Below are 23752 nucleotides of genomic sequence, written 5' to 3'. Positions count from 1 at the left end.
GTTGAAGTCATGGAGGAAGCGTCTGTGAAGACCATTGGTCCTGGCTACGGTCGGTCCATGACCTTTGGCGGTATGTCCATGTCGACTACGGTCAGCAGCTGAGTCCAGGGTGGTTTGGAGCAGTAGGAGATTTCTCCTCTGAAGCTGGTTAGAGCAAGGGCCAGGTACTCCAATATTGTGGCTGACTCCGTGGTCGGCTGCTTGCGGAATGGAAGGTGGATGCTTGTCGGCTCAGTCCCTAGGTGTTTCAAAACGAGTTTCCTGCCTTTCATGATGAGGTTAGAGATGCATTCGATTCCCGGGGAGAAGGCATGAGCAGGTCTTATATCATCATTGTCTCAGTTTCTGCATTTGCACATTGCATTATAAAGGCTCCACACTCAAAGATGAGTGTCAGATACCTGACCTGCCAGTAAATACAGCTGCACGTACCCAGAGATCCTACAGACAGCTGACAGACATTGGAAATATCAGGTCTAAAACCAGAAATTGAGGCAGATTTTGAGCACACATTGAGATGAACAAGCACATACCTACTCTACACACCATGTATGAAGTATGGGGGGCAATTCAGAACAATGTTCTCACCTCGCTGCTAACTGCCAAGCAAACCCCACCAAGACTGCAAAGCAGGACCTCTGAATGGGACCCAGCCAGGTGTTGGATGGTGAAGAGTCCCTTCTCCTTCAGCTCCCTGGAAGGCAGAAGATTGATTTTTCTCTCCACCAAGGCAGCACCCTCTGAAATGACCAGGCTGGCAGCTCAGTTGAACAATGGGAGGTGCTTTTCAAGGAGTGCTTAATGAAATCGTGGAACGCGTTGCCCCAGGATGCTGTGGCTGTCAAAAGCACACACAAATCCAAGAGGCAAAGAGAGGGGTTTCAGAGTGGCCATTTGAGAAGGCAGCCTTTCTGAAATCTCTGGCACATGAGGCCCCTCTGTCACTGCTTCCTAGAAGCTGTGGGACCGGGCCATGCTGCTGTTTGTTGTCACCTCCCTGTACCTGTCCCTGAGACACAGTGCCACTGGGCTGTTATTGGGGCATTTTCCTTCTTTGCCAGCCCCAGCAGGCATTCAGCAGGGAGAGTCTGCACTGCCACCCTGGAGCTGAGTTTCCACTCTATGATCTCGGCCTCTCTGTCACCCCCTCCACTCCCCCTCACACATATCCCCAAAAAGCAGCAGGATGTCTGCTGGGACCACCTCAGCCTGCAGGAAGGCCATGTGGGTCCGGGCCTCTCCTGACCCACAGCACAGTTTTCCTTCAGCCCAGCAAGGAAATATAAAAACTGTATTATCACCTCACACAGAAGGCCAGGAGCTTTTTATTTTGGCTGCAAGTGTCCACAGGGCATTGGGGAAGAGGAGAAAAAGAGTGTTTTGCAGCAAGCAACCCGGCTACTCAGGCAGGGTGGTAGGAAAAGTGTTTGGAAGCTGCTTTTTAGGACTTTGGCTGTTCTGCTGCAGCTTCTGACAGAGCTGATGGGCAGATCCGAGAGCTGTGAAGAGCTCCTTGGAAATTTGTCCTTGGATCTGTCTACAAATGCTCTCCCAGCCATGAGCTGCCATCTGTGTCCTGTCCATATGTTACTGCCTTGACTGTTCAGTGTCTAAGGTGCCTCTTGAGGCTGCGATGTGGGGCTGACCATGATCTCGGCGCAGTACAAAGATGAGGGGGCCAATCAGGGAATAGGGAAGGTGTGGCTCAGGAACACAGGAACAGACACAGGAACAGGGGAAGGAGCCAATGGGGTCTAACAGCTTTTTGAGGGAAGCTTCTTGTGTCTCCCTAGACCAGGGAATGCCCCCTCAGGGTCTCCACAATTCCCCGTGTTTTATATTATTAGGAAAGCTTCTCTGAAGGATCAACTGAATCAACACAAAATGACAAAAACAATCAAAAGCACTCATAAGACAATTGTTCAAAATGCAAACAATTCTGAGTTTCCAATGTGCCAACAGATTTCTTGGAGTGTCTCAGATCTGGCAGGAGGGATGCAGGGTTTTCTTAGCACAGTTTATCAGGAAGCTGAGTCACACCTACTGAACCTCTGGTCCATGGCCTCCTCATTGCCCTCGTGCAGCAAGGAGGCCCACAGGCTGCTGTGCTCTCGGCCTGTCAGGGATGAACACAGCGGCTCTGTGGCCAGTGCCAGCTCCAGCTCCAGTGGCTCACAAGAGGAGACTCCTTCCAGAAGCTCTGCTGGCTCCAGTGTGGCAGACCAACAGAGCCCACTGGAAGCCCCCCTCCATTGCAGCCACCCCCAGCTGCGCCCATCATCACTGCAGAGCAGGAGCTGCCCCAGAGGAGCCGCAGCCGGAGCTCATGGCAGTGGCAGGGCCCTGTGCCCAGGGCAGAGCCACAGAACCTCTGCTCCTGCCTGGGACAGGGACTGCTCACCCTGGTGTCCCACCGAGAGGAGGGATCCTGGGCCCCAAACTCTGCCCAGCCCTGCCAAAGGCCACCCCGCCAGCAGTGCCGGCAAGGTTCCTGCAGCCATTCAGCCAAATCAGAGGAAACAAATGTCTCTGTAGCTGACACAGTCTCTGCACACAGCTTTCTCCCCCTTCCCCTGGTGCCTTTCCCTGACTCCAGGAAGAGCTGCAGGAAATGCTGTGTGAGCCATGATGATGGAAGAGCTACTGATAAAATTACTGGGGTGATGCTTTCAGAGGAGTCAAGAATGGAAGACCAACCAACCTTCCAGCCAATGGTATGCCAAAAGTTTCCGTTCTTTAAATAATAGACTGCAATAAATTAGTAAAAAGAAAGATATGGAAACAAATTAAATCTTCCACAGCTGCTGGCTTTCCTCAGGCCCCATGATCTATGTATTGCTAGACTTACTTCATTTAGGCAGAATATGAACTGCCCTGACTTGTTGGAGACTGACCACAAGGTCTCATCTGTGGTGAGCAGTCACTGAAATTAGCTCAGCAGAGGCATCTTCAGCTGTCCAAGTGTAGCAGAAATACATATTCTCTGCTTCATGCCTCTGTGGCAGCACCTGCTGGTGTGGATGTGTGAGCGTTGCTTCATGGATTACCCCTGGGAAGGAATTGTGTGCACAGGCACAGTGTGATGGCTTCGATCTCCTCTAATTACTCCAATCGGATTATGGCCAGAACTTTTAGGCAAAAAGCATTATGACAGAATAATTTACAATATTCTCCAAACTACTCCTGTGGTTTTGATTTTCTTACTGATTAGGATCAGTGTCTGGCCTCAAGAAATCAGTCCAGAAAGAACAGGCAAACTTCAGCTTGCAAGTTAGAGTGCAAGTCTTTAATCTGCCATTTTTGCAGCATGTACAAACAACTTTTCAACATATTTGCAAAAAGATCTCTTAGTTCTTGCTATACCTATCCAGAACCTAACTCTCTCTTTGTTTTAGTTTGATTTGAGATCCAAGCTTGATATTTTTCTGGACAGGAAAGTAAGAACCAGCTGCAAATACAGACTACAAGTGTGAATCTATACTGCAGGAACTGAGCTGTAGCTTGGAATTAAAGGCAAGGAGTGATGCCATGGTAAATGTGAACGTTTAGTGCTGGCAGAGGAGCATTCTGCAATGGTCCACCAACCCATGGTTCACATTGCTACAAACTCTCTTTCTGCTGTTACAAAGAGTGTTGAAGAGCTGACTGTAAGTAAAAAAATTAGCCAGAATGTTAATTTTTGTTAATATGGCGAACAATGACTATCTAATACTTCAGAGCTCATAGAAGTGAGTATTCAGATTTCCACTTAGTACGTGCTGGCAGTTTTAATTTGAAATCAACGTGTTTATCCAAATCAAGTTATCCATAGGAATTAATTTGCTCTATGATCTACCTAAAAATGCCTCATTGTCTGATAAGTTTAGTAGAAATTTGCAAAGTCAACAGTCCACAGATTTTCATTTCTTGTTTAGTGGCTATTCTGCAGGAAAGCTTTTACAGACTAATCCGTTTGGATGTAATTAAAATGCCAGTACATTTCATCTAGCCATTTTGGTATTAGAACAAAACCATACGACTGCACAGCCTTTTAAAAAATATTTTAAAATAAGTTTTCAAATCAACAGTCTGAGTTGATCTGAGTTGAAAAACTCTACCAACCTTCAACTCCATTGGAAGATTTCCTTGTCACCCTGTGAATCAACTCTATATTCAGAAGATTAAAAGTCCCAATTATGGTGGTTTTGGTATGATTAGCAATTGGGAAAGGATCTTCTTCCTTCTCAGCTCCATGCTGCAGTGCCTTTGGGATGTGCCCTGCTGGCCGTTGTTTGTGCAGCCCTGGTATTTCTCCCTGAGGCAGAAAGTGCAATTGCATTTCCAGCCCAAAGCCCGTGAGGAGTGGGGCGTGCAGAGCTGTGCCAGACCCAGGCCAGCAGCTGTGCCCCCAGAGGGTTTTGGTTCCTGCCCAGGGCAGCTGGTGCATCTCTGCCGTGAGTGCCTCCCCTTGCCAGCAGGTGCAGGGTTCTGCACGGGGCATGGAACAGGGTGGGGATGTCTGCTGGCAACAGAGTGCAGCGGAGAGCAAACAGTCCAGGATGGTCCTGGAGTGTGTGACAGAGAACTCCTGACACAGCTGTGACTGAGCCAGTGAGGGAAGGCACTGCTGGGCCTGCTGTTTGTGAGGAGAGAAGGGCTGCTGGGTGACAGGAGGGCTGGAGGCAGCCTTGGGCTCAGGGATCACAAAATGCTTGTGTTTGATTCCCAGAGAAGGAACGAGAGATGTTGGGGAAGTGTTGACCTGCAACACATTGTGAATTTCTTAAGATTTACCGGGCAGTGCTTAGTTGTACCTTCCCTCACACCAGTGGTTAATGTGTCCAAGTGGATGTCTTAGCCTTGAGAATAAAGACAGTGGGCCTACTGAGGAGGTAGCTGCAATGCATTGAAGGAGAAGAAGGCTCCTAACCATAGGAGAATCTGAGGAATGGGATGTTCACCACATGACCACCAGAGACCCTCAAGAGACCCCTACTCTAAATGTCAGTAATTTTGGGAAGTGATTTAAACATGTCAAATACTTTGTGAGATGTTGGGAATTTAGCTGTGGGAATGGAATTACAAGCTGTGGCTATTCCAAGTCCGGCACCTGCAAGATAGTGTTCCTTGGGCTAGCTGTAGTAGGATAACAAACAGTGAAAGAGACATGAGAAAGAGAGATGTAACCCTAAGAATGAGGAAGAGTTCATGGCATAGTTTAACAATAGATTGCTTGCTTACAGAATATTCATAGTTACTGCTTGCTGTATAAGTGTCTGATGCTCTCTTCAATAAACGGAACTTGCTTATCACTCATATTGAGTGTCCGAGTCTCCCCTCACCGACAAATGGCTCGACTCCGACAAAGGCCTCATTCTGTGACAGTGAGTTTGAGCAAAGTAATGAATAAAAGTAATGAAAGTAATGTCTTAGATCCATGGATACTAACACGTGGGTGTGCATGGTTTAGGGAAGTGATTCCTCACACACCCAGCACTGAAATAAAGTAATGCCTCTTTTCTCACACTGAGCTGGCAGTGTGGATCGTGCCCTGCTCGGTAACTTTCATTTTGGTCATTCCTGTTGAAGCATAAAGAATGGTAGAACTGAAATCTTTTCCAGCTGTTTCCCTTTGGTTTACCTGTTTGAGGGTTGAAATTGTGTTCTGCAGGTGTGCTGGGTGTGCACAGAGCAGTGCAGCCCCAGACACCCCTTGGCTTGCCCACCAGTTGCCATGCCTTGTTCCAGGTGTGCCCAGCTCTGGCAGGAGAAAGAGCCCGCAGCGCAGTGGGCACCGTGCCCTGCCCAGCCGGGCTCTCTGGCACAGAGCAGCAGCAGCGCCAGCCCCATTCAATCCGCTCCTGCCTGGGCTTCCCCTGGCACACAGAAGCCTCTGGAAATCGGCACCGCCAGCGGCGTTCCCAGCTTGGAGCAGCTGCTGCTGGCGGGCAGATGCTGCCAGTTCGACTGCTGCCAAAGGGGAAGAAAGGCAGAGATGTACACGCACCGGAGCCCTGGGCATGTCCAATAAAGGTGCAAATATGTGGGGAGATTTGTTAGGAAGCATTTCAGCTGTGATGCCAACAGTGGCCTCTCTCCTGGTTCTGTGTGTTCCAGATCAGTAATGCAATGGTTGGCTCTGACAGTTAAGAAGTAGATGTTATGTGGATGTTCAAATGTGTAGTGATGGTATTGTAATATATCCTCCCATAGTCCTCTTTCCTGTCCCCCTTGTAATAGCCTTGGTAGTCAGGGCATTTGGGGAGGGCTGGCTTGTGACCAGCAGGCAGGGTGTAACAACACCTGACCTCCAGTCAGGATGCAAGAAAGTAATGTCCACCAATGGACAGCAGAGAAAGAGTTGACTGACAAAACTTTTAGAGGGGCTAAGGGTATAAAAGGCAGAGCATCCTTTTTGTAAATGACCAGGGGGCTGCTAGTCACAGAGACTCCCAATGCCATAATTTTTCTTATTCAGTCCATTGTTAAGGTTTACTAAACCTTTAAAATGTTAAAAGTGAGAGTAATTTCTCACATATGCAATGCTGTGGGCCATTTTCTTGGTCTGGTTTCCTTTGCTTGGGTCCCATCTGAGTGCTCAGCTGGGGTACAGGCTGTGGGTGCTTGGGGCACTCCTGGAGTTCCTCTTGGATCCTGTGAACAACAGGGTTTGGCCCATGAGGGGAATTTGTGCTGCTTTGTGACAGAGAAGAACTTCCCAGGCTCTTTTGTGTTTGCTGCAGGGAAGGTTGGTTATTGCTGTGCATAAACTCACAGACCAACATGGAGCGTTTGCTTTGTGATGTCAGGGCATGGTTGCCACGTCGTCATAGTGGCATCAGAAGGTTGCCTTGGTGCATGGAAGGCCTGAGTGTCAGAGCAGCCCAAGGTCTGCTGAGAGCAGGAGTCCCCTCCTGGTCCAAGCTTTTGTCAGTGGGAAGCTGCCCACTGACAAGAGGCTTGTTCTTTTAGTGTTGGGGCAAACTTGCACAACACTAATAGCATGATTCACCACCTTGCCAAAGCAGCTTTTGCTGCTTATGGCATGTCCTTTTCCATTTATTACATTACGCAATTTACATGTAAGTAGAGGTTTCCCTTCTGCTTGGTTAGGGTGTAAACTAACGTGGCTTTTGTATGTCTTCCTGCTCTTTCTTAGTGGCTGAGTTTCTGATTTTGAAACAGAAAGAGCATTAGGATGCCACTGGTTTGGTAAAGCTCCTGTCAAGAGGTTCAGCTAAAAAGGGGGTGTCTGTAGCCACAGGGGCAGCATTTGCAAGGGAACCTGCAGGGCTTCCATTCCCTCCATGGGAGAGTCTGTGGCAGCAGAGTCTGTCATTTCCTCAGGTTGCTGGGACAAGCAAGACACCTTTGAAAATTTAGACTGGCAGACCTTTTTGGAATGCCTTTTGAAATCTCTGCAGTTGTTCCCAGAATTCAGGGAAAGCTTCTTTCTTTCTCAATTTTGTCATGAAAGGATTTAACTGTCTAACTTGACCCTTTACCAAGTGCTTAACTAGTGATTCTCTTTGCAAGGAAATGCAAACTCTAAAGCAGTGAGTGTCTGCCACAGCTCAGGGGGATTTTGGGCAAGCATTTCTGGGCAAGCATTTCCAGCAAATTAAAGAGAATTAGTGCATGCAACTGATTAAAAAAAAAAAAAAGACCAGAAGGAGTGGATTTAAAAAGCTGTTTTATGTGCTTTCTAGAACAGAAGTATTGATTGTTAAAGAACAATTTGCATTTTCTTGGTCATGTTTGTATTCATTTACTGGCTAAACAGGTTGAAGTGTAGGCAAAAGCAAGAATATTGTCCTGATCCCTTGCTGGCTGTGTGAATGAAATGTGTCTCCTGGAGGGATGTTACAAAATGGGAAATCTTCTCTGTTTGGGTTGACTTGTTCTGTTTGATTCAGCAGCCCAAGCAGTTTTCTCACACCATCTGGTTCATTTTCCCTGCCCACTACAGGTCACCTGAAGCGTGTATTCAGAGGTGCTGACCCTGAGGTGAGTGATAAAGGAACATCTCATGTTCCTGGTGTTTAAGAATTGTGGAGCAAGCTGAGAGCTTGGCCAGTAGCAATAGAGTGTAGAGAGCCAGCTAGGAAGGCTGAAAGAAAATCCATTTTCATGCCTGAAGAAAAATAACAAAGTCCGAAATGGATATTTTAAATTTCTATATCAGAGCTTTGAAGAACTACAAGCCTAGTTTTGAAGAGAGAACCTTGCTTGCTGAAGGCAGATAGGGTGGAATATTTACATAGGAGCAATTTCCTGTACAGTTGAATTAGACCATTTTAATTTAGTCAGAGTCCCTTAGAATTCTATTCCTATCAAACTTTATGATATCTACTTGGAACATGAGGTGGTAGAACAGGAAGGCCATCTTGCAATGGTGCCTGCTGTATCTGAAGTGCAATGGGCACCTTTGTGGCTGGGGAGCTGCGTGGGCCCAAAGGACGCAGGGCTGGCGGCCTTGAGCATCTGCAGATGAGGCAGCGTGGGGCCAGGGGGCCAAGCAGGCCAAGGGCACGGTGGCTGTGCCAGCAGCAGTGGGGCAGCAGGAGCAGGGCAGTGAGCGTGGCCTGTGCTGGGCAGCGCTGCGGCCACAGCTGGAGTGCTGTGTGCAGCTGTGGGCCCTGGGAAGCAGAAAGTCATGGAGAGGCTGCAGCGTGGGCACAGAAGGACAGGGGAGCTGGGCAAGGGGTGCAGCACAAGGCCAGGGAGGAGGGGCTGAGGGAGCTTAACCTGGACAATGGGGGCTCATGAGGGACCTTCAGGCAGACTTCCATAGATCCCTGCCAGAGATCCATAGAGCCAATGCTCAGCACAGGGGCTGTTTCCCTGCCAAACAACCCCTCACTGCATCCAAGTGCTTTAGACATTTTCATATTTTGTTTGTTTATTTGTTTGTTTGTTTGTTTGCTAGAAGGAGAAGCCTTGTGTAATTTCTCCTTCTCCACGGAGCTTTTTCTCAATCTTTCCTGCCGTTTTCCAGCACTGGAAGAAACACATCACTTTCAGGTTAATGGCTCCTGTGTCTTTTGGCAGCCCAGGGAATCAGTGTGTGTTGTGTTTGGGAATTGAGCAGGAAATCAATGCCCTTGCATTCCAGCTGGTGCTCAGAGATTAGAGGAGCTGGGAGGGGCTGGGCTGCATTTCTGATTCCAGCCACTTCAGCACCATCAGTGTGGTCGAGTCCAAGCGAAGAACTTGCCCGAGCACAGATGCACAAAGAGTGCAGTTCCCAGTGCCATGCTCTGGGTCTGATTGCCTTCCATAAGGACCCACACGCTCCAGATTCCCCAAGAGTGTGGGTTACTGAAGCAACAGGAGAGCAAGTTCAGGATTGTAGCTGACTGGGGCACTGGCTACCAAATTTTGATGTGTGTAGCAACAGAGAGGACAGTAAAGGGAGATTTCAGTAATAAGATCTGTCTGTCTATCTATCGATCTGTCTATCTATCTATCTGTCTAATTATGTGACATTTACATAATTGAATGTTCCTGGCTCTGGTCCAAGGCAGTTGGAGGCGCAAAAGTCACCTAAATCATCCCTTTCTGGAGAGGATTGGAGACATGTTCCCTTGACCCATTCTGAGTAGGCAGAGACGTTTCCCCCTCCAGAGATGGTGTTTTTTTCCCCTCAGTGCTGTTTTCCTCCTCCAGCCTCTTGTGCCCTGAAGTCTCCAGTCAATTAATTCTTTAAACTTCTGCCTCTCCTAGAGAGGTGGAACAATTCCATGTTTAGGTGGTGTTTGGTGACTCTGGTCATACATGCCATGCCATACATGACACATGGTTTCCTTCACTGGCATCCCCAGGGCTGTGTAAGTGCATTCGTTAATGGGGCCTACGAGAAACTGTTACTGCTGGTCAGAATTCTCTGTTGACAAAAGAGGGAGAAGAAACACCTTGGTCGTCCTCCATATACTGAGGTGGCCATAGAGGCTCTGTGACCTCCATCAGAGATCTTTGCATGCATCCTCATCTCCTGAATGACCCGGTTTTCTAACAAGAGTGTGGATGTCAGGAAGGAGGAATGTTGGTGCAGGCCTGAAGGGAAGGTGAACTCCAGAAGTGTCTCTCACAAGGAGTGAGCTCACCCAGGAAGCCCCTGCAGAGCCAGGATGGAACTGTGGGACAGGGCGGGGTGTCAGCCACTACTGAAAGACAAACAGGACATGGCAGAAGCAGAGGGAGGCCCTCACCAGACCCTTGAGAAATGCCACCCCTTCCCTGTCAGCTGCCTGAGAGGCTGTTGGAGCTTCAGTCCCTGATGGCCCCTGATTGTAGGGCCAGGGTCACTGTGGAATCTGTGCCTCCCCTCGGGCAGAGAACGACCCAGGAGAGCAGCAGCACAGTGCTTTGGGAACGTGTGAGCCCAGCAGCCTTTGAGTCTTGGCCCATAAAGGGCGTATGGGAAGTGGAAACCCATCTTCTCTTGCTTTCTGTGCAGGTGCTTCTAGAGAAAGAGCAGGAGCACACTGCCTTATCTGAGATGCCATGCCAGACTCAGGGAGAGCTGTTCCCTGCCCGAGGGCAGGAAGAGATGCTCAGGCAGCAGGTGGAAGAGCCACAGGAGAATGGCCAGGTGAGCCTGACTGGCCAGGTGACAGAGGGAAGGGCAGGAAGAGGGGCGTAAACCAGAGCTCTTGGGACTGAGGAGGCCAGGAGTCCCACAGGCACTGGAAGCACAGAGCCTTGCAATCTGCAGAGATCAGCCCTGGGACAGGAGGTTTGCAATGGAGGCTGATGTGGGGAGGGAAGCAGAAAGAAGTGGCTGAATAAATGTGATTTGGAGGCTGCAAGAGGAAAAAGCTGAGCCTGGTGGCAGCTCCCAGTCACTTACTCTGCTTTTGTGTGTACAGAACATCAAGGCAGAGCCACAAGCAGAGCTGCCCAAAGCTCAGAGTGACATCATGGCAGTGAAGAGAAAGAACAAGGAAGACATGGGAAGAATTCAAGAGGAGAATCTCCATCAGCAGAGGGGTGATCAACAAAACCAGGTGAATGAAAGAGTGGCAGCCACTCCACTCATGAAATGTCCTCTCTTTTGTTTGTTAGAGAACATGAAGGAACAGCTGGATGCAGAGCTTCAGACAGCTCACAGTATGATCAAGGCAAGGCATAAGCGGCTGGAGGAAGAAATGAAAATCTTCAGAGAGAAACTTAATCGCTTCCGTCAGTCTCTGCAAAACCAAGTGAGTGAAAGAGGGATGCAGCCACTGCAGTCACCAATCTGGTGGTTTCTGCCCTTCTTGCCTTTCCAGTGCAGAGCAGCAGGGAGTGGGGGGATGCCTCTGAGTGCCATCCTGCTGTATTGTGTATCACAGTCACTCTGAAGGACATTTCCTGGTCTGCTGAATCTCAACTGCTGCCCTGGACAGTGAAACTTGTCCTTTGGCCTTTTGGCCAGCAGTCATCCAAATTGATTCCTGCTGGCCTGTTCCTGCTCTCCTTTTTTCTTGAGGGGTTTTTACAGTGGAACTTGGTGACCCAGATGGAGGATTGAAACAGGCTGTTGTATCCCCTGTCAATCTGTTCTTTGCCTTTCCTCACAGTCGATGACTCCTGGCTGACAGGGACAAGCTGTAGTGTCTGACTGCTTTGTTCTGTTTGACTTGAGGTGCAAGTGTTGACATCTCACCGGGCAGCCTGCGAAGACTTCCAGCCAATGTCTGGCAATGAGGGACCCCAAGTTAGGAGTGAGGCACAGGAGCAGTGCCCACCAGAAATGCTCCAGGTCCAGCACATCATGGGCTCTGAACCTGCTGCCGCAGCAGCATCACCTCGAGGAAGCCCTTCTGTGAAACCTGGGAACTCAGGCTCGGGCAGATCCTGGGAACAGGAGACTGAGGAGGAGTACCTGGAGATGCTGGGTACGTCTGGGGTGTTTCTTATCTGAGGGACAGTGTGTTGTGGGCAGGTGTCAGCAGAGCTGTACCAAATGCTCCTCCTGAGTTTGGTGTCACAGGGCCATTCAGGACTCCCCAGAGGCAGTGCTGTGCTCCGAGGCAGCGAGAGAGCTCTGGGTGTTCCTGCTGCCTCTGAGGGCACCTGGGACTGGCTTGGGTTTGCCTGAGCTTCCCTCTCTGCTAAAGGCTGAAGCAGGGATTGTTCTTGGATCTGCAGAAGGCTGTGACCTAGCAAATGATCTAGGCAAGTCCTGTGTGCTAGTGGCCAAACTGAACAGAATTTTTAGCTTCCTAAATTCTCCTTAGACGCCTGACTTCCAACCAGTCATCAGAGAAAAAAAACTTCACAGAAATGGACTGGCTTTGGAGTTTTGTCTTTTTGGTTGGGAAGTTTTTTTGGGGGGGGAGGGGGGTGGGATTGCTTTTGTGTTGTTCATTTTTGGTGGGGGTTTTTTGTTTTGTTTTTCTCCATCCTGAAGGAGCCCTTCTACCCCACGTCTTACTGATGTCATTTTTATGACTCTTACTGTTACCACTACTACATCTGCAGTTTATTTTCATGAGAATTCAATACTTTTATCAATAAGAGAATGCTATCTTTTTGTCAATAAGAACTACTTTGAAAGAACATCAGGTTACAGGACAAATAGAGAGCACAAGGTATTTTCCATGTGCCCCCAAAGAAAAAACAGATACTTTGATAACAACCTTTATTTAATCTTCTAGTTTTATGCTTATCAAGATGTGTCCAGGAGACACATCCAAGTGGCGTGATCAGAGAAAAGTGTACTGCAGGCATTTCTCAGGAGAGAGCCTCCAGCCCAGCCATGGTATATTCCTCAGATCCATGGCACTTTTCCATACCCAATTCCCACTCTTTCCCATGACTGTTAGAATCCTACCCATTGGCCCAGGCCCTGCTGAGATCAGTCTCTAGGAAAACACATCAAGCCCTTTGTGATTCTGCAGCACAACCCAATGAATCTGCTTCTTGCCCGTAACAGCTGCCAGTGCTGTGCTCTCGGATAAGACCTGGTGGGGCTGAGACCAGAGCCCAGTGGATTCTGTGTCTGCCATCACCTGTTGGGACAAAAAGGTCACTGATCTGTGCCTCGGTGTGGCTGATCTCAAAGCCCATCCTGTTGTGTCCTGAATGGGGGCAACAGCTTGTCCGGGGCTCAGGCTCACTCTGGCTTCTTCCCATCAGTGCCTGTCAGTGCTCATGCCTGGGCTTTGCCAGCCTTGTTGTGGTCGCTGCCCTGTCCCTGCGGGCTGGAGGGACTGCAGAGGCTGGAGCCTTCCTTAGCTGGGAGAGAGGCATCTTTGAGCTCAGCCTGCTCATAAACAGGTCAGGGTCCTCATGCTGAAAGCCCCATCAGGATCGCTTACAGCTTGAGCTGCTCTGGTGTACAAATGGGAAGGCATTCCTTTGGCAAATTGCTGAAAGGTGGGGAAGATGTCTTCCTCTCCTGGGATTGCACGTCCCTGTGCTTTGTTTCCTGTCAAGAGAACTCTTCAAAAGACTCTACAAATCAGTCTCTGTGCTGGCCACTTGTGCTGCAGAGCTGTCTGCCTGGTTGTGGTCGTTGTTACCCAGCTGACCACAAAGGGCTCAGAGCTCCAGGCGCTGGGGCTGCCTTTTGTATCTCCTGGAAGCTGGGATCTCTGCTTTAAAGTCAGCATCTTGCATTTTGTTTCCCTCAGGGAGAATGGTGAATCCCACACAAAATCCCCTGATGAAATACACGCATCTGAAATATCTTGGCAGCGGGTGAGTCCAACAGCAGTTACTCCTGCACAACCATGGGCCAGGTGTTTTTGGGGTGGAATGTCTATCCAGCGTGAAGTCAGGCCAGCTGCAAAGATGATCACACACTGGGGATAGATTGTCCCATCTCTCAATGCTGCTCAGAATTTGTGAGTGGGCTCAGAAGGCATTGTCAGAGATGCCTTGCTACCGAGGTCTTGCCTGCATCAGGGAACAGGACCTGGAAGGTCTCCTTGTCTCTCAAGTGTGGGACAGCTCTGTGTTAATTTCTTTAGCATTTTTTGTATGTCTCAAAATCATACTGGCACACTAATGAAAAGAGAAGAAACTTGCTTGCCTGAAAGAGCAACCTATGCCCTATCAAAGTTGTGAGATAACAGTTCCCAGGAACAATTCTTTCCCCTGGTTTGAAGAAGAAAACACTCTGTGGTCAGGATAGGAACCACACCGTTTAGACAGTGAAACCCAAGAGGAAAGACTAAACTCCCTTTAGAAGTTGAACCCCAGTGCCTCAGGAACAGGCCCAGTGCCCATGCACTTGAGAGGAAAATGCATCATCTGCCTTCTGGCAGAGCACTCCTGCATCCCGCAGGTTTTGACAATTCCAGCAGAGATCTCCTGTGTGGGCTGGCTTTCACTGCAAGATCTAAACAGCTTCTCCTTTCTCTGCTTCTGTTTTGTTTCTAGGGGGTTTGGAGACGTTTACAGAGCACTTGACACTGCCACAGGAGGAGAGGTAAATGTCAACAGCCCCTGCAGGCTCTGCTGCACTCGAGGGCTTTCCCCTCTGGTGTGAGCTGTGGCTGGAGCTTTGGGCAGAGCTGTGCTGAAAAGGCACAAGAAGCACAGACTGGTGCCAGCCCACAAAACACATTTGGGACTTTGTCCTCCTCAGCTGCCGGAAGGAAGGCACGGAGGGCAGAGGTTCCTTTCAGAGAAGGACGCGCTTGCTCGCTCTCCATTGCTAAAACAAAGGTGGTGCCTTTGAGCACCTCACTGCTCTTTGGGGCTACAGCTTCAGAATCCTGGACTCATTTCTGGCTGCCAGCAAATGCATCTGAAAGTTACTGGTAGTTCCTTAGCCACCTGCAGTTCTGCACTTGGGAACTGCACATAGGGAGAGACCTGCAAGGCGTCCCTGAAAGCCCTAAGCCCTGCCCATAGCCCAGGATGTATCCACAGAGTATTAAGGCAAGGATTACTTCTTCTGAATCCCAAATGACGCAGCAGAGAGTGTGGTCAGAGGTTTGTGGGTGATAACTGAGACACCGCTGTTACCAAGTGGTCAAGGCAAAATGTCAGAGGTCCACGTGTCCTGTAACTGGCTCCCAAGGGAGCAGAGAAATGGGCTGTTGGAATGTCAGTTCCTAATTACTGCAGTGCCTAATCACAAGGCAGTTTGGCACAGCTCAGCTGTGTCATTGCAAAATCACTCCCTCCGTGTGTCTTGTGGTCTTGTGCCACCAACCTCTCAAGTTACTGATTTTCAATGTCATTTTAGGTGGCCATCAAGAAAATACAGCTTCAAGGACTGAGGAAGAACAAACTAAAAGTCAATGAACTCATAGTCATGAAGGTGAACAGGAATCCCAACCTGGTCAGCTGTTTAGACAGGTGAGTTGTGCTTTTGTCCTATGAATGTTTGTTCACGTACTGCAAACTGCAAGGTAAGATCCCACTTTGGTCACTGGCAGAAAATAGAGCTGTAATTATTGGCTAATTATTATTGCTCTTTTCATCTCCAGTGGATGGGAAGAGATTGCATTTTGTCTGCATGAGTCTTTGCTGGCACATGGTATTTGAAAATTGTTCAAAAACCCGGATGAGTCGTGTCTTACAAACTCAATGACCTCTATATTCACAGCCACCACTTTGTTTTGGAGCTTGATTTTATTCAAGTGTCTTCTTACATCCAGGTAAACTAACACGGATTTCCCTTGGATTGTTGCCACTGTTTTCCATTGCATAGCATGCCAGGAGGACTAGGTGCTTTTTTCCAGAAACACCATGCATGACAGGCTTTTTATCTGGGCTGTTACTAAACTGCACATTTTGCTTGCTGCCCATCTAAGACATCTCCTTTTTCACAACTGTACCTTTCTCCTTGAGACTGCACAGATGGCAAACAATGCACAGCCAAGAGGGAATGTCTATTCCTTTATTTTGTTTTTGTCTAAAAGGGATCTGAAAAGAAGAGTGGATCTGTCTTTTCCAAACAGCAACCTAGCCATGTACATTCATCTCCATGCCCTTGTGTCCTTCTTTCAGCTACCTTGTGGGTGAGGAACTGACCCTGGTTATGGAGTACATGGATGGAGGCACTCTGAGCGATGTCATCAGCCAGACCTACCTGTCGGAAGATGAGATGGCAGCCATCAGTCGGGAGGTCAGCAATCCCATCTGTGTTTCCAAGGGCTTGGGCAGCATTGTCTGGGAAACAGGGGCTCAGAGCTGGAGTGATTTCCTGTGCCAAGCTTTGTTTCTGTGTTGCTGCTATTCTATGGGCAAGTAAAGGCATCTCAACTGAAAGGCCTGCCAGTGCCCCTGCACTCACTGCACTCAGTGCCAGTACTCTTATCTCCTGCTGTATTCTCGCTCTGTCTCTTGTATTTGTATTTGCTGTTCTCCACTTTGCCTCTCTAAATGTTTGCCTGGAGTTTGTCTTCACTGCATTCCTTGCCTGTGAAAGCAAAGGTGCTGGTGGCAGGATTTGAAATGATCAGCAAAGAAAAAAGACTCATTTCTCACAGTCCTCAGCTGGAAAGGATAGTAGTGCAGCCAAAATGCTCTTTGCTTCAGTAAGGTGACTGGTGTGATACATCCAAGCCTGTGCTGAGGCCAGCAAGAAAATCTTTGTCATGCAACCTCCCACCCAAAAGTGATCCGCTTCACACCAAAGGGAGGGACTTTTCCTTTCCAAACCCCTCCTTTGTCCTCTGCATGGAAAAAGCACGTCCACTGCAGCAGGAGTCATCCTGGCTGGTTGGCAGGGGACAGCCTACAACAGCAGGTGCTGTTGCTCTTTCAAAAGCTGACGTGCCTTTCCTCAGAAAGGTCCTGCTCTGCAAGTGTTGGAGCAGCAAGCTCTTCCTCTCAGTGGCCATTACTGTTCTGCCATTACTCCCCATTCCCCTGGAGAGGGAATCTTTTAGGTTCTTTGTTTTCTTTCTTGTGGGATGAAATCACATCACTCATTTTTGACCTCCTGTTTCTGTTTTCTCTCTCAGTGCCTGCAAGGACTGCAATTTCTTCATTCAAACCACATCATCCACCAAGATGTGAAGAGCAGAAACATCCTTCTCAGAACTGACGGTTCTGTCAAGCTGGGTCAGTATATTCTTGGTCAGGTGCAGCGTTCCAGGGCTGTGGGTGTGGGGCTGCTTGGAGTGACTGCCAGCTCCCCAAAAATGGTGCTGGTGGCAGCGCAGGGACCCCTGCTGCGAGCTGAGGGCACAGTTGCAACGTGCACAGAGGTATAAGGAACCACAAGCAGTCAAGAGTGGCCTTGCTCTGTGTGTGTCCCTTCCAGACAGAGGGAGCTGCAATCTAAAGCTTCAGGGGAATGAAGTCCACTACTGTGAGCAGTGTTAAGAATCTGGGTTTTTTTGGAAGTGGCCAATTCCATACTCCATTGGCTAAAGCCCCAAGGAAATTGAGCGTGGACAGTTCTCCAGGAGATTCAACAGCACATTCTTAGTCTGAGAGTGGGGAATTTTTTGCTTGGTTTCCTAATTGGAGCTGGCTTTCATGGTTTGTTGTTTTCTCCACAGCTGACTTTGGCCTCTTTGCTCAGCTCAGCCCTGAGCAGGGCAGACGGAGCTCCGTGGCCGGCGCTGCTGGGTGGCTGGCGCCTGAAGTGGTGACAGGTCAACCATGTGGCCCCAAAGTGGACATATGGTCTCTGGGAATCGTGGGCATCGAAATGGTGGAACGAGAAGTTCCTTCCTGGAATGCAACTCCTGTCTTGGTAAGGTGCAAATACTCACTGATTCCGCTGTCTTTCTCACCTGTCCCATGCTCTGTGTGCCATTGGACAAAATCTCATTGCCATCTGCTGGCACCACTTCCACCAAGGTCCCCTGCTAAAAATGCCCCTGCAACACATCAGCATCTGCTGTAGCTTTGGTTGTATCAGAAAGGGAAGTGGCAGTTCAGAAACCTAACCAGTTCAGAAACCTGCCAGTTTGGCCTCCAGCCACGCCTGACATTTCCCACTTGTTTTTTGAACAATGTTGGAACTCTGTTTCTGAGGGACAAGAATTTTTCAGTGGAGAGGGTAGACATGTGATAAACATCCTGAGCAATGGAGGTTAGACCTTCCCAGTTTCAATTTTATAGAAAACATAAGAAAAAAAGGAAAAATAAAAGTAAGCAAAAAAGAAAAAGAGAAAAAAAACCTACTACCTAAGCAATGCTCAAGCAGTTCTGCTTGCTTTTTCATTTTTTAAACACAGCTCTTCCCTTCCATTCTGTAGCATCTTTTCCAAATCCTGTGGATCTTCGAAACTCTCAGGCTTTCAAGTCATCTGTACATTGTTCAGTCATGGATGCGGGTGGCCTGGAGAAGTTTAGGATGTGTTTTTCTCCGACTGCAGTTAGAATTGTTTGCCAAACCCTTGGCTGTTTCTTGGTACTTTAACAAGTTGATGAGCTTGCAGGCACGTGTCTGGGCTGGGATCCAGCGTGGGCAGTTGACACCGGTGCTGTGTTTCTTTACCACAGGAGCAGGGCCATCCCTGGCCTGCACAGTTCTAATGACAGGGAGGGCTCCAGCTCCCCACCATGGCCAGTGGCTGAGCTCAGCTGAGAGTCAGGATAAAACCCTCTTTGTCACCTCTGGTGATGTGGGAAAAGGACAGAAAGCTGCATAAATTATTTGTACACAAGGGGAGTGCATTGCCATTTCCGGCTTTGAAATTCTCCTTTGGCTTAAAGAGGATAATAGCAAAGTCTCTTTGGTCACCATCTATTTCAGTGCCACGAGCACAGAGTTATCATGACAGTGGTGGGCATTTTTATGGAGACTCCAAGGCCTCTTGCCATTGTTATTTTTGTCTATTTGAGATGGATTCTGCAAGTTGAGGTTTGAATACTTCCAAGTTGGTGTCTTATGTTTCTAAATACCATCTTGTAAAAGCAGAATGAGCTCTCTCTCCCTCTGACTTGTCAGTGCGTTAGAGCTTGGTTCCACATGAACCGCACTGGATAATGATCAGCCGATGTCTTGCTAATCTACACTGTAATTCCTTGGCTTGAGGAGTATCAGAAAGATCTGCTGAGCTCCATGGACGCTGTCAGCTGCATGGAAGTGAGCATCCTTGGCCTTGCTGAAGAAACAGGAGCTCAGCTTAGGTTAGATGCTCTTGAGCAGTAGAAAGGCTGGAATCCTCAGGGGATTCCAGAGGCCTGCATGCCCAGAGGGACTGAGTTCTGGGGAGCAGCTGGATGTTTCTGCACATCATGGAAAGGGATTGCCAGACAGCTCAAGCCTCACCACAGGCAAACACTCCCCAGCTCTTCTCAGGCAACATTTGCTTTGGGTTTCAAGTTGTTCCCACTTGTCTGTCTGTGAAGATGTGCCTAAAACCACAAGGCAAGCCTCTCAGAACTGGTGTTACATTTCCAGAAATGAAGAAAGGAAGCCCAAACACAAGAAAGTTGCTAAGGCACTGATTTTTAGAGAGGAACTTAACCCCCTGTGCAGTTTCTTCTCACTGGGAAACATGCCTGAAACCTGGGCATGAGGATCTAAAGGCCACAGAGTCTCTTCTGCTTCTTGTGCAGTGCTGCTGAAACACTCAGTGACCGTGTTTCTCTCCTAGCCCAAAGCAACATTCTCCACATCACCAAGCCAGAGCCTGGGGATGTGGAGAGCCTGCCAAAACCTCCCATTTGTTTCCTGGCACTTTCTGGGATGGGCCTACCATTCATGCATTGACTTGTGTAGCCAAATGGGTAAAGGGTGACCGTAGGGATGGAACCTCTCCTTCTCATTTGACCATGAAAAGTTTTTCTTTTCCATATGAGGAAAGCAGAAATTTTCAGACTGCTGAGAGACAGAGCTGCAGGTGGCTCCTGTGTGTCCCAGCAGATGTTTTCATTGCAGTACATTTGTGCATGCATCTTAATGTGTCTGTGTTGAAGATGAGATTCCAAATGTTTGTTTCCTTACCTGAGGAATACCTGGTGGATTTCCTTTCTTCCCTTCCAATTCCCATTGTTTTCAAGAACAAAGCAGAAAGCTTGATTGGTTTTGTTTTATGGCAGCTGTGTTTAAGAGACAAGAAGCACTGCAGAGATACTTTTCATATCCTAACCCTTGGATACAGTAGAGTTAGTATAGCAAAGTCCTTCTTCCAAAACGCCTCTCATGCTCATATGAATCCTCAGTGGAGGAAATGTGCTTGTGCTGATGTAGTTCCCACTAACTAGGTCAGGCAATGAAATCAGCTGCCAAGGCAAGATCTGCAGGACAGTGGGAAAGCTGTGGCTGCATCGGAGTTTGGGTTTTTGGTTGGTAAAGGAAAGTCATCTCTGGGTCTCTGCCAGGGCAGAAACTGCCACTGCAGAGTGGAGCTTAATCAAAGGGATCTGGGAGAGCAGTGACAGATGGGAAAGAAGCAGGTGGAGCCTGGTGTCTCCTTTTTCCCCAGCCTCAACTCCTGATAGCCACAGGAGGAAGACAAAAGCTGCAGCAGCCCAACCTATTTTCATCTTGCCTGCGTGACTTCCTGAGCTGCTGCCTGCAGACAGACGAGGAGCGGCGCTGGTCTGCCAAGGAGCTCCTGCAGGTAAAATGTGAAGGGGCTGCAGGTGAAACAGGCTCTGAGGGATGGGCTCCTCCTCCACTCAAGCCCAAGGCAGCAGATGAGCTCCCTTCCTCCTCACCTCCATTCTTGGTGCTCTTCAAATGAAAACAGTGAGGAATCCTAGACTGGGCTGGGTGGCAGGGCTCTGTAAAGGTCCTGTGGTGCAAGTGTCCTGCAATGAGCAGGGACATCTTTAAAGAGATCAGGTTGCTCAGAGTGCTTTGCCACCGCAGCCAGAATGGTTGGAGGAATGGGGCACCTACAAGCTCTTGGGGCAAGCTGTGCCAGGGTTCCACCATGCTCCAAGAAAACAAGTTCTTCCTTAGACCTACTCTGATTAGATGCCCTTTGTGTTTAAAAATATTTGTCCATATCCTATTGTAACTGACCCTGTTAAAAAAGATGTCCCCCACTTTCTTCAAAGCCGCTCTGAAATCTTGGAAAGTGGCAATAAAGTCTCCCTGGGGCCTGTTCTTCACAAAACTGAATAACTCCAGCTACCTCCATATTTCCTGAGAGGAGAGGCGCTCTGTCCTCTGACTGTTTCTGTTGCTCTCTTTTGTAATTTGGTGGAGTGTTCAGTTTTATCTAAAGACAAAAGAATTGAAGCAGAGCAATGCAGGGTACAGAGACGTGAAATGGTGGTGCAGGAACCCAAGGAAGCCAGTCCCAGCCTAGGAGTCAGAGATTTGGCTGTGGGCAGGAGGGGCTGTGGGGGGCTCACTCTGAGAGGCCCTGGTTTGTGCCCCCCAGCCCACCCTTAGAGGTTTCTGCCACGCAAACAGGGACACCTGGGAGGGACTTGTCCCAGCCCCATCTGCTGCCTGGCACGCTCAAGCAGACGGGAACTGTGCCAGGGTTCCTGCCAGGCTGTGTGGCAGAGAGGGAACTGCAGGGCCCAGTGCCACTGGGCTGGCCCTGCTGGGAAGGAAGGAGCCATCCAGCACACGAGGGGCAGGGCATGGAAAGGTAGACACTGCTTTCTGTCCCTGTGGGAATCAGCACAGTGCCTGTCTTTCAAAGGCAGGGACCCATGTGAGCCTTTGAAGTTTTCTGAAAGGAAGAAAACCCAGGGACAGAAAGCACCATTTCTAGAGCACTGGCAGGGCAAAAATCCCAACAAGATAAAGAAACCTGAATAAATGGATGAGTGGTATTCTTGGCCAGGTTTTCCTGTGATGGCCGGGTCCTGCACATGACTGCTGGATAGCAGATGGTCCCATTGCTCCTCTTTCTGGGTCTTTTTAGGACCCAGAGCAATCCTGATTGAGCTTGTGAAGCACTGAGCTTGGGAAGTAATGGTTCACTGTTCACTGTTCTTTTTTTTGTTTGGTTTATTGTATGCTTTTGGTTTATTTATTTTGTTTTTGTTTTGGGTTTTTTGTTAGTGTTTTGTTTGCTTTTTTGTTTTTGTATTCGTTTTTTGATTTTTTGGGGGTTTTTTTGTGAACAGCATCCATTTGTAACATCAGCCGAGGCTGCATCCACCCTGGCACCACTCATCATCTCAGTGAAGAGGAGGATGGAGAAGCAAACAGCGCTATAATCATATCAGGACCATTTTCTCCATAGCCATCTTAGAGTAGGATTGTAGAGTAGGACTGTAGAGTAGGATTTAGAGTAGGATTTAGAGTAGGACTATGTGGAGAAAAGAAAAAAGACTCTGCACAATTTATTGAGAATCAAGGAGAAGCCATTTATTGTGCTTCTAAACATAGTTTATAATTAGTTCCTATCCTATAGCTTTCTGTAGTCATGCATTGTTTGGTTGCATCTTTTTCTTAATCTAATTGGTAGATGCTGTAAGGGTCATTTTATTTGGGTTGCTACCCCTTTGTCTGTCAGCAACTCTTCTGCTTCTTCTTTCTGCTTGCAACGTCACCTTTTTATCCACAAAGTAGAATGCAGCTTTAGTAAAAACCTGACTTAGTCCTAGACGGTTAGTTAGTTTAGTTAGCTCCAGAAGGTCAGGCTGGTTCATTTAGTGCCTGTCCATTTTTCTGTAAATACCACCCTAGAGGATTCTAGAGTAGGATTGTAAATAAATAAAGTTTCTGAAACTTTAACTCATCTGGAAGAATCCTTTCTTTCTCACCCTGTGAACAAGCTGAGCATTTCCTTCTGAGTCTTCAGCTGTCTCTTAAAGGTGTAATGGCTTCTGTGGTGTTGTGAAAAGTACATATTACAGGACAGGCTCTTCACAGATATTAAAATTTATATATATATATATAAATATACTATATGTGTTATGTTGTCTTAGTTAGTAGTACTGTATTTTTTAAGTAGTGTGGTACGTTGCGGTGTGATGTCATGGTTTGCCTCAGATACCCCAGGTTCCTCCTGTTTTAGAAAATATATGAACAAGGGATAATTTGGTTCAAATTATAGCGTATAAGCAAAAACAACCGCGGGTACGGAGGGCAGGGTTCAATGACCCCTGCCACTTCACGTACAAGCTTGCCAAGTGAAAATCACCCCTTATATGCCATGTGTCAATGCCATCTCCTCCTATTTTCGGTTCGTCACTTTTCTGTCTCCGCCTTCATTACCACCTTTACCACGCACGCGCCACCACTGGCTTTGGTGGTCGCACAAGCCTTTGGGGGTCGTCACTGATGAAGGCCCTGTAGTCTTCTTCGTTGTCCTTTAATTCACCTTTGGGTTACACATGTGCACCAAGCCAGTACAATGTAAGCCAAGACTAACATATCACTGCATCTACATATCAAAGCAATAAGTCCTTTATAATTAGCATTTTCTTGGACCCAACCAGGTTCTTGGTCATTTTTAGCAACTGTATCTTCAGCTTCTTTCCTGTGGTCCTTGAGAACATCTGCTGGGAAGGGGGGGTGAGTGGAGCCCCTCCTTTCCCTCTCTTCTTTGGCATTACAACTTTTAACTATTAACTATTTTATTATTCTCAAATATTAATTACTGTATCAATATTGATTACTGTTTCAATTTTTATCAGCACGAATCATACCTATTTCCCACACCTGAGACCCTGCCCCTCCCACCTGGTTGGTGGCTCACCTGTCCCTTCCTTCCCCCTTCCCCCAGAGCTTAAAAAGTCACTCAGGCCATGCGGTCGGGATTCTGTTGGAACTGTTACCTAAGATTCAGACGTCTGTGACCATGGAATAAACTCTTGATTTTAACCCTCCGGCAGAATCTGTCTCTTTTTCCTCCTCACCTTAGCCTGAAGCCTTCCCACCTGAGGCAAACTGAGTTTCTACAAGCCTGGACTTGTTTCGGTGCTCAGCTGCACCATCCAGCCA

General features: G+C 48.2%; 1 protein-coding gene across 1 annotated transcript; it reads left to right on the top strand.

The window, feature by feature from the left end:
- The first annotated feature begins 9 nt into the window (after positions 1–9).
- Positions 10–22096, top strand: LOC135441393 (serine/threonine-protein kinase PAK 3-like). The gene is made up of 9 exons (XM_064700939.1): positions 10–90; positions 10439–10573; positions 10851–11183; positions 15167–15279; positions 15934–16051; positions 16893–16992; positions 17436–17632; positions 20319–20456; positions 21928–22096. Exons 1-9 carry the CDS (start codon positions 10–12, stop codon positions 22018–22020), a joined length of 1308 nt encoding a protein of 435 aa, XP_064557009.1. The 3' UTR covers positions 22021–22096.
- The last annotated feature ends 1656 nt before the right edge of the window (positions 22097–23752 follow it).

This window comes from Zonotrichia leucophrys, unplaced genomic scaffold, assembly GCF_028769735.1.
Source record: "Zonotrichia leucophrys gambelii isolate GWCS_2022_RI unplaced genomic scaffold, RI_Zleu_2.0 Scaffold_276_67904, whole genome shotgun sequence".
NCBI classification, from domain to species: Eukaryota; Metazoa; Chordata; class Aves; order Passeriformes; family Passerellidae; genus Zonotrichia; species Zonotrichia leucophrys.
This window is presented reverse-complemented; position numbering and strand designations above follow the sequence as displayed.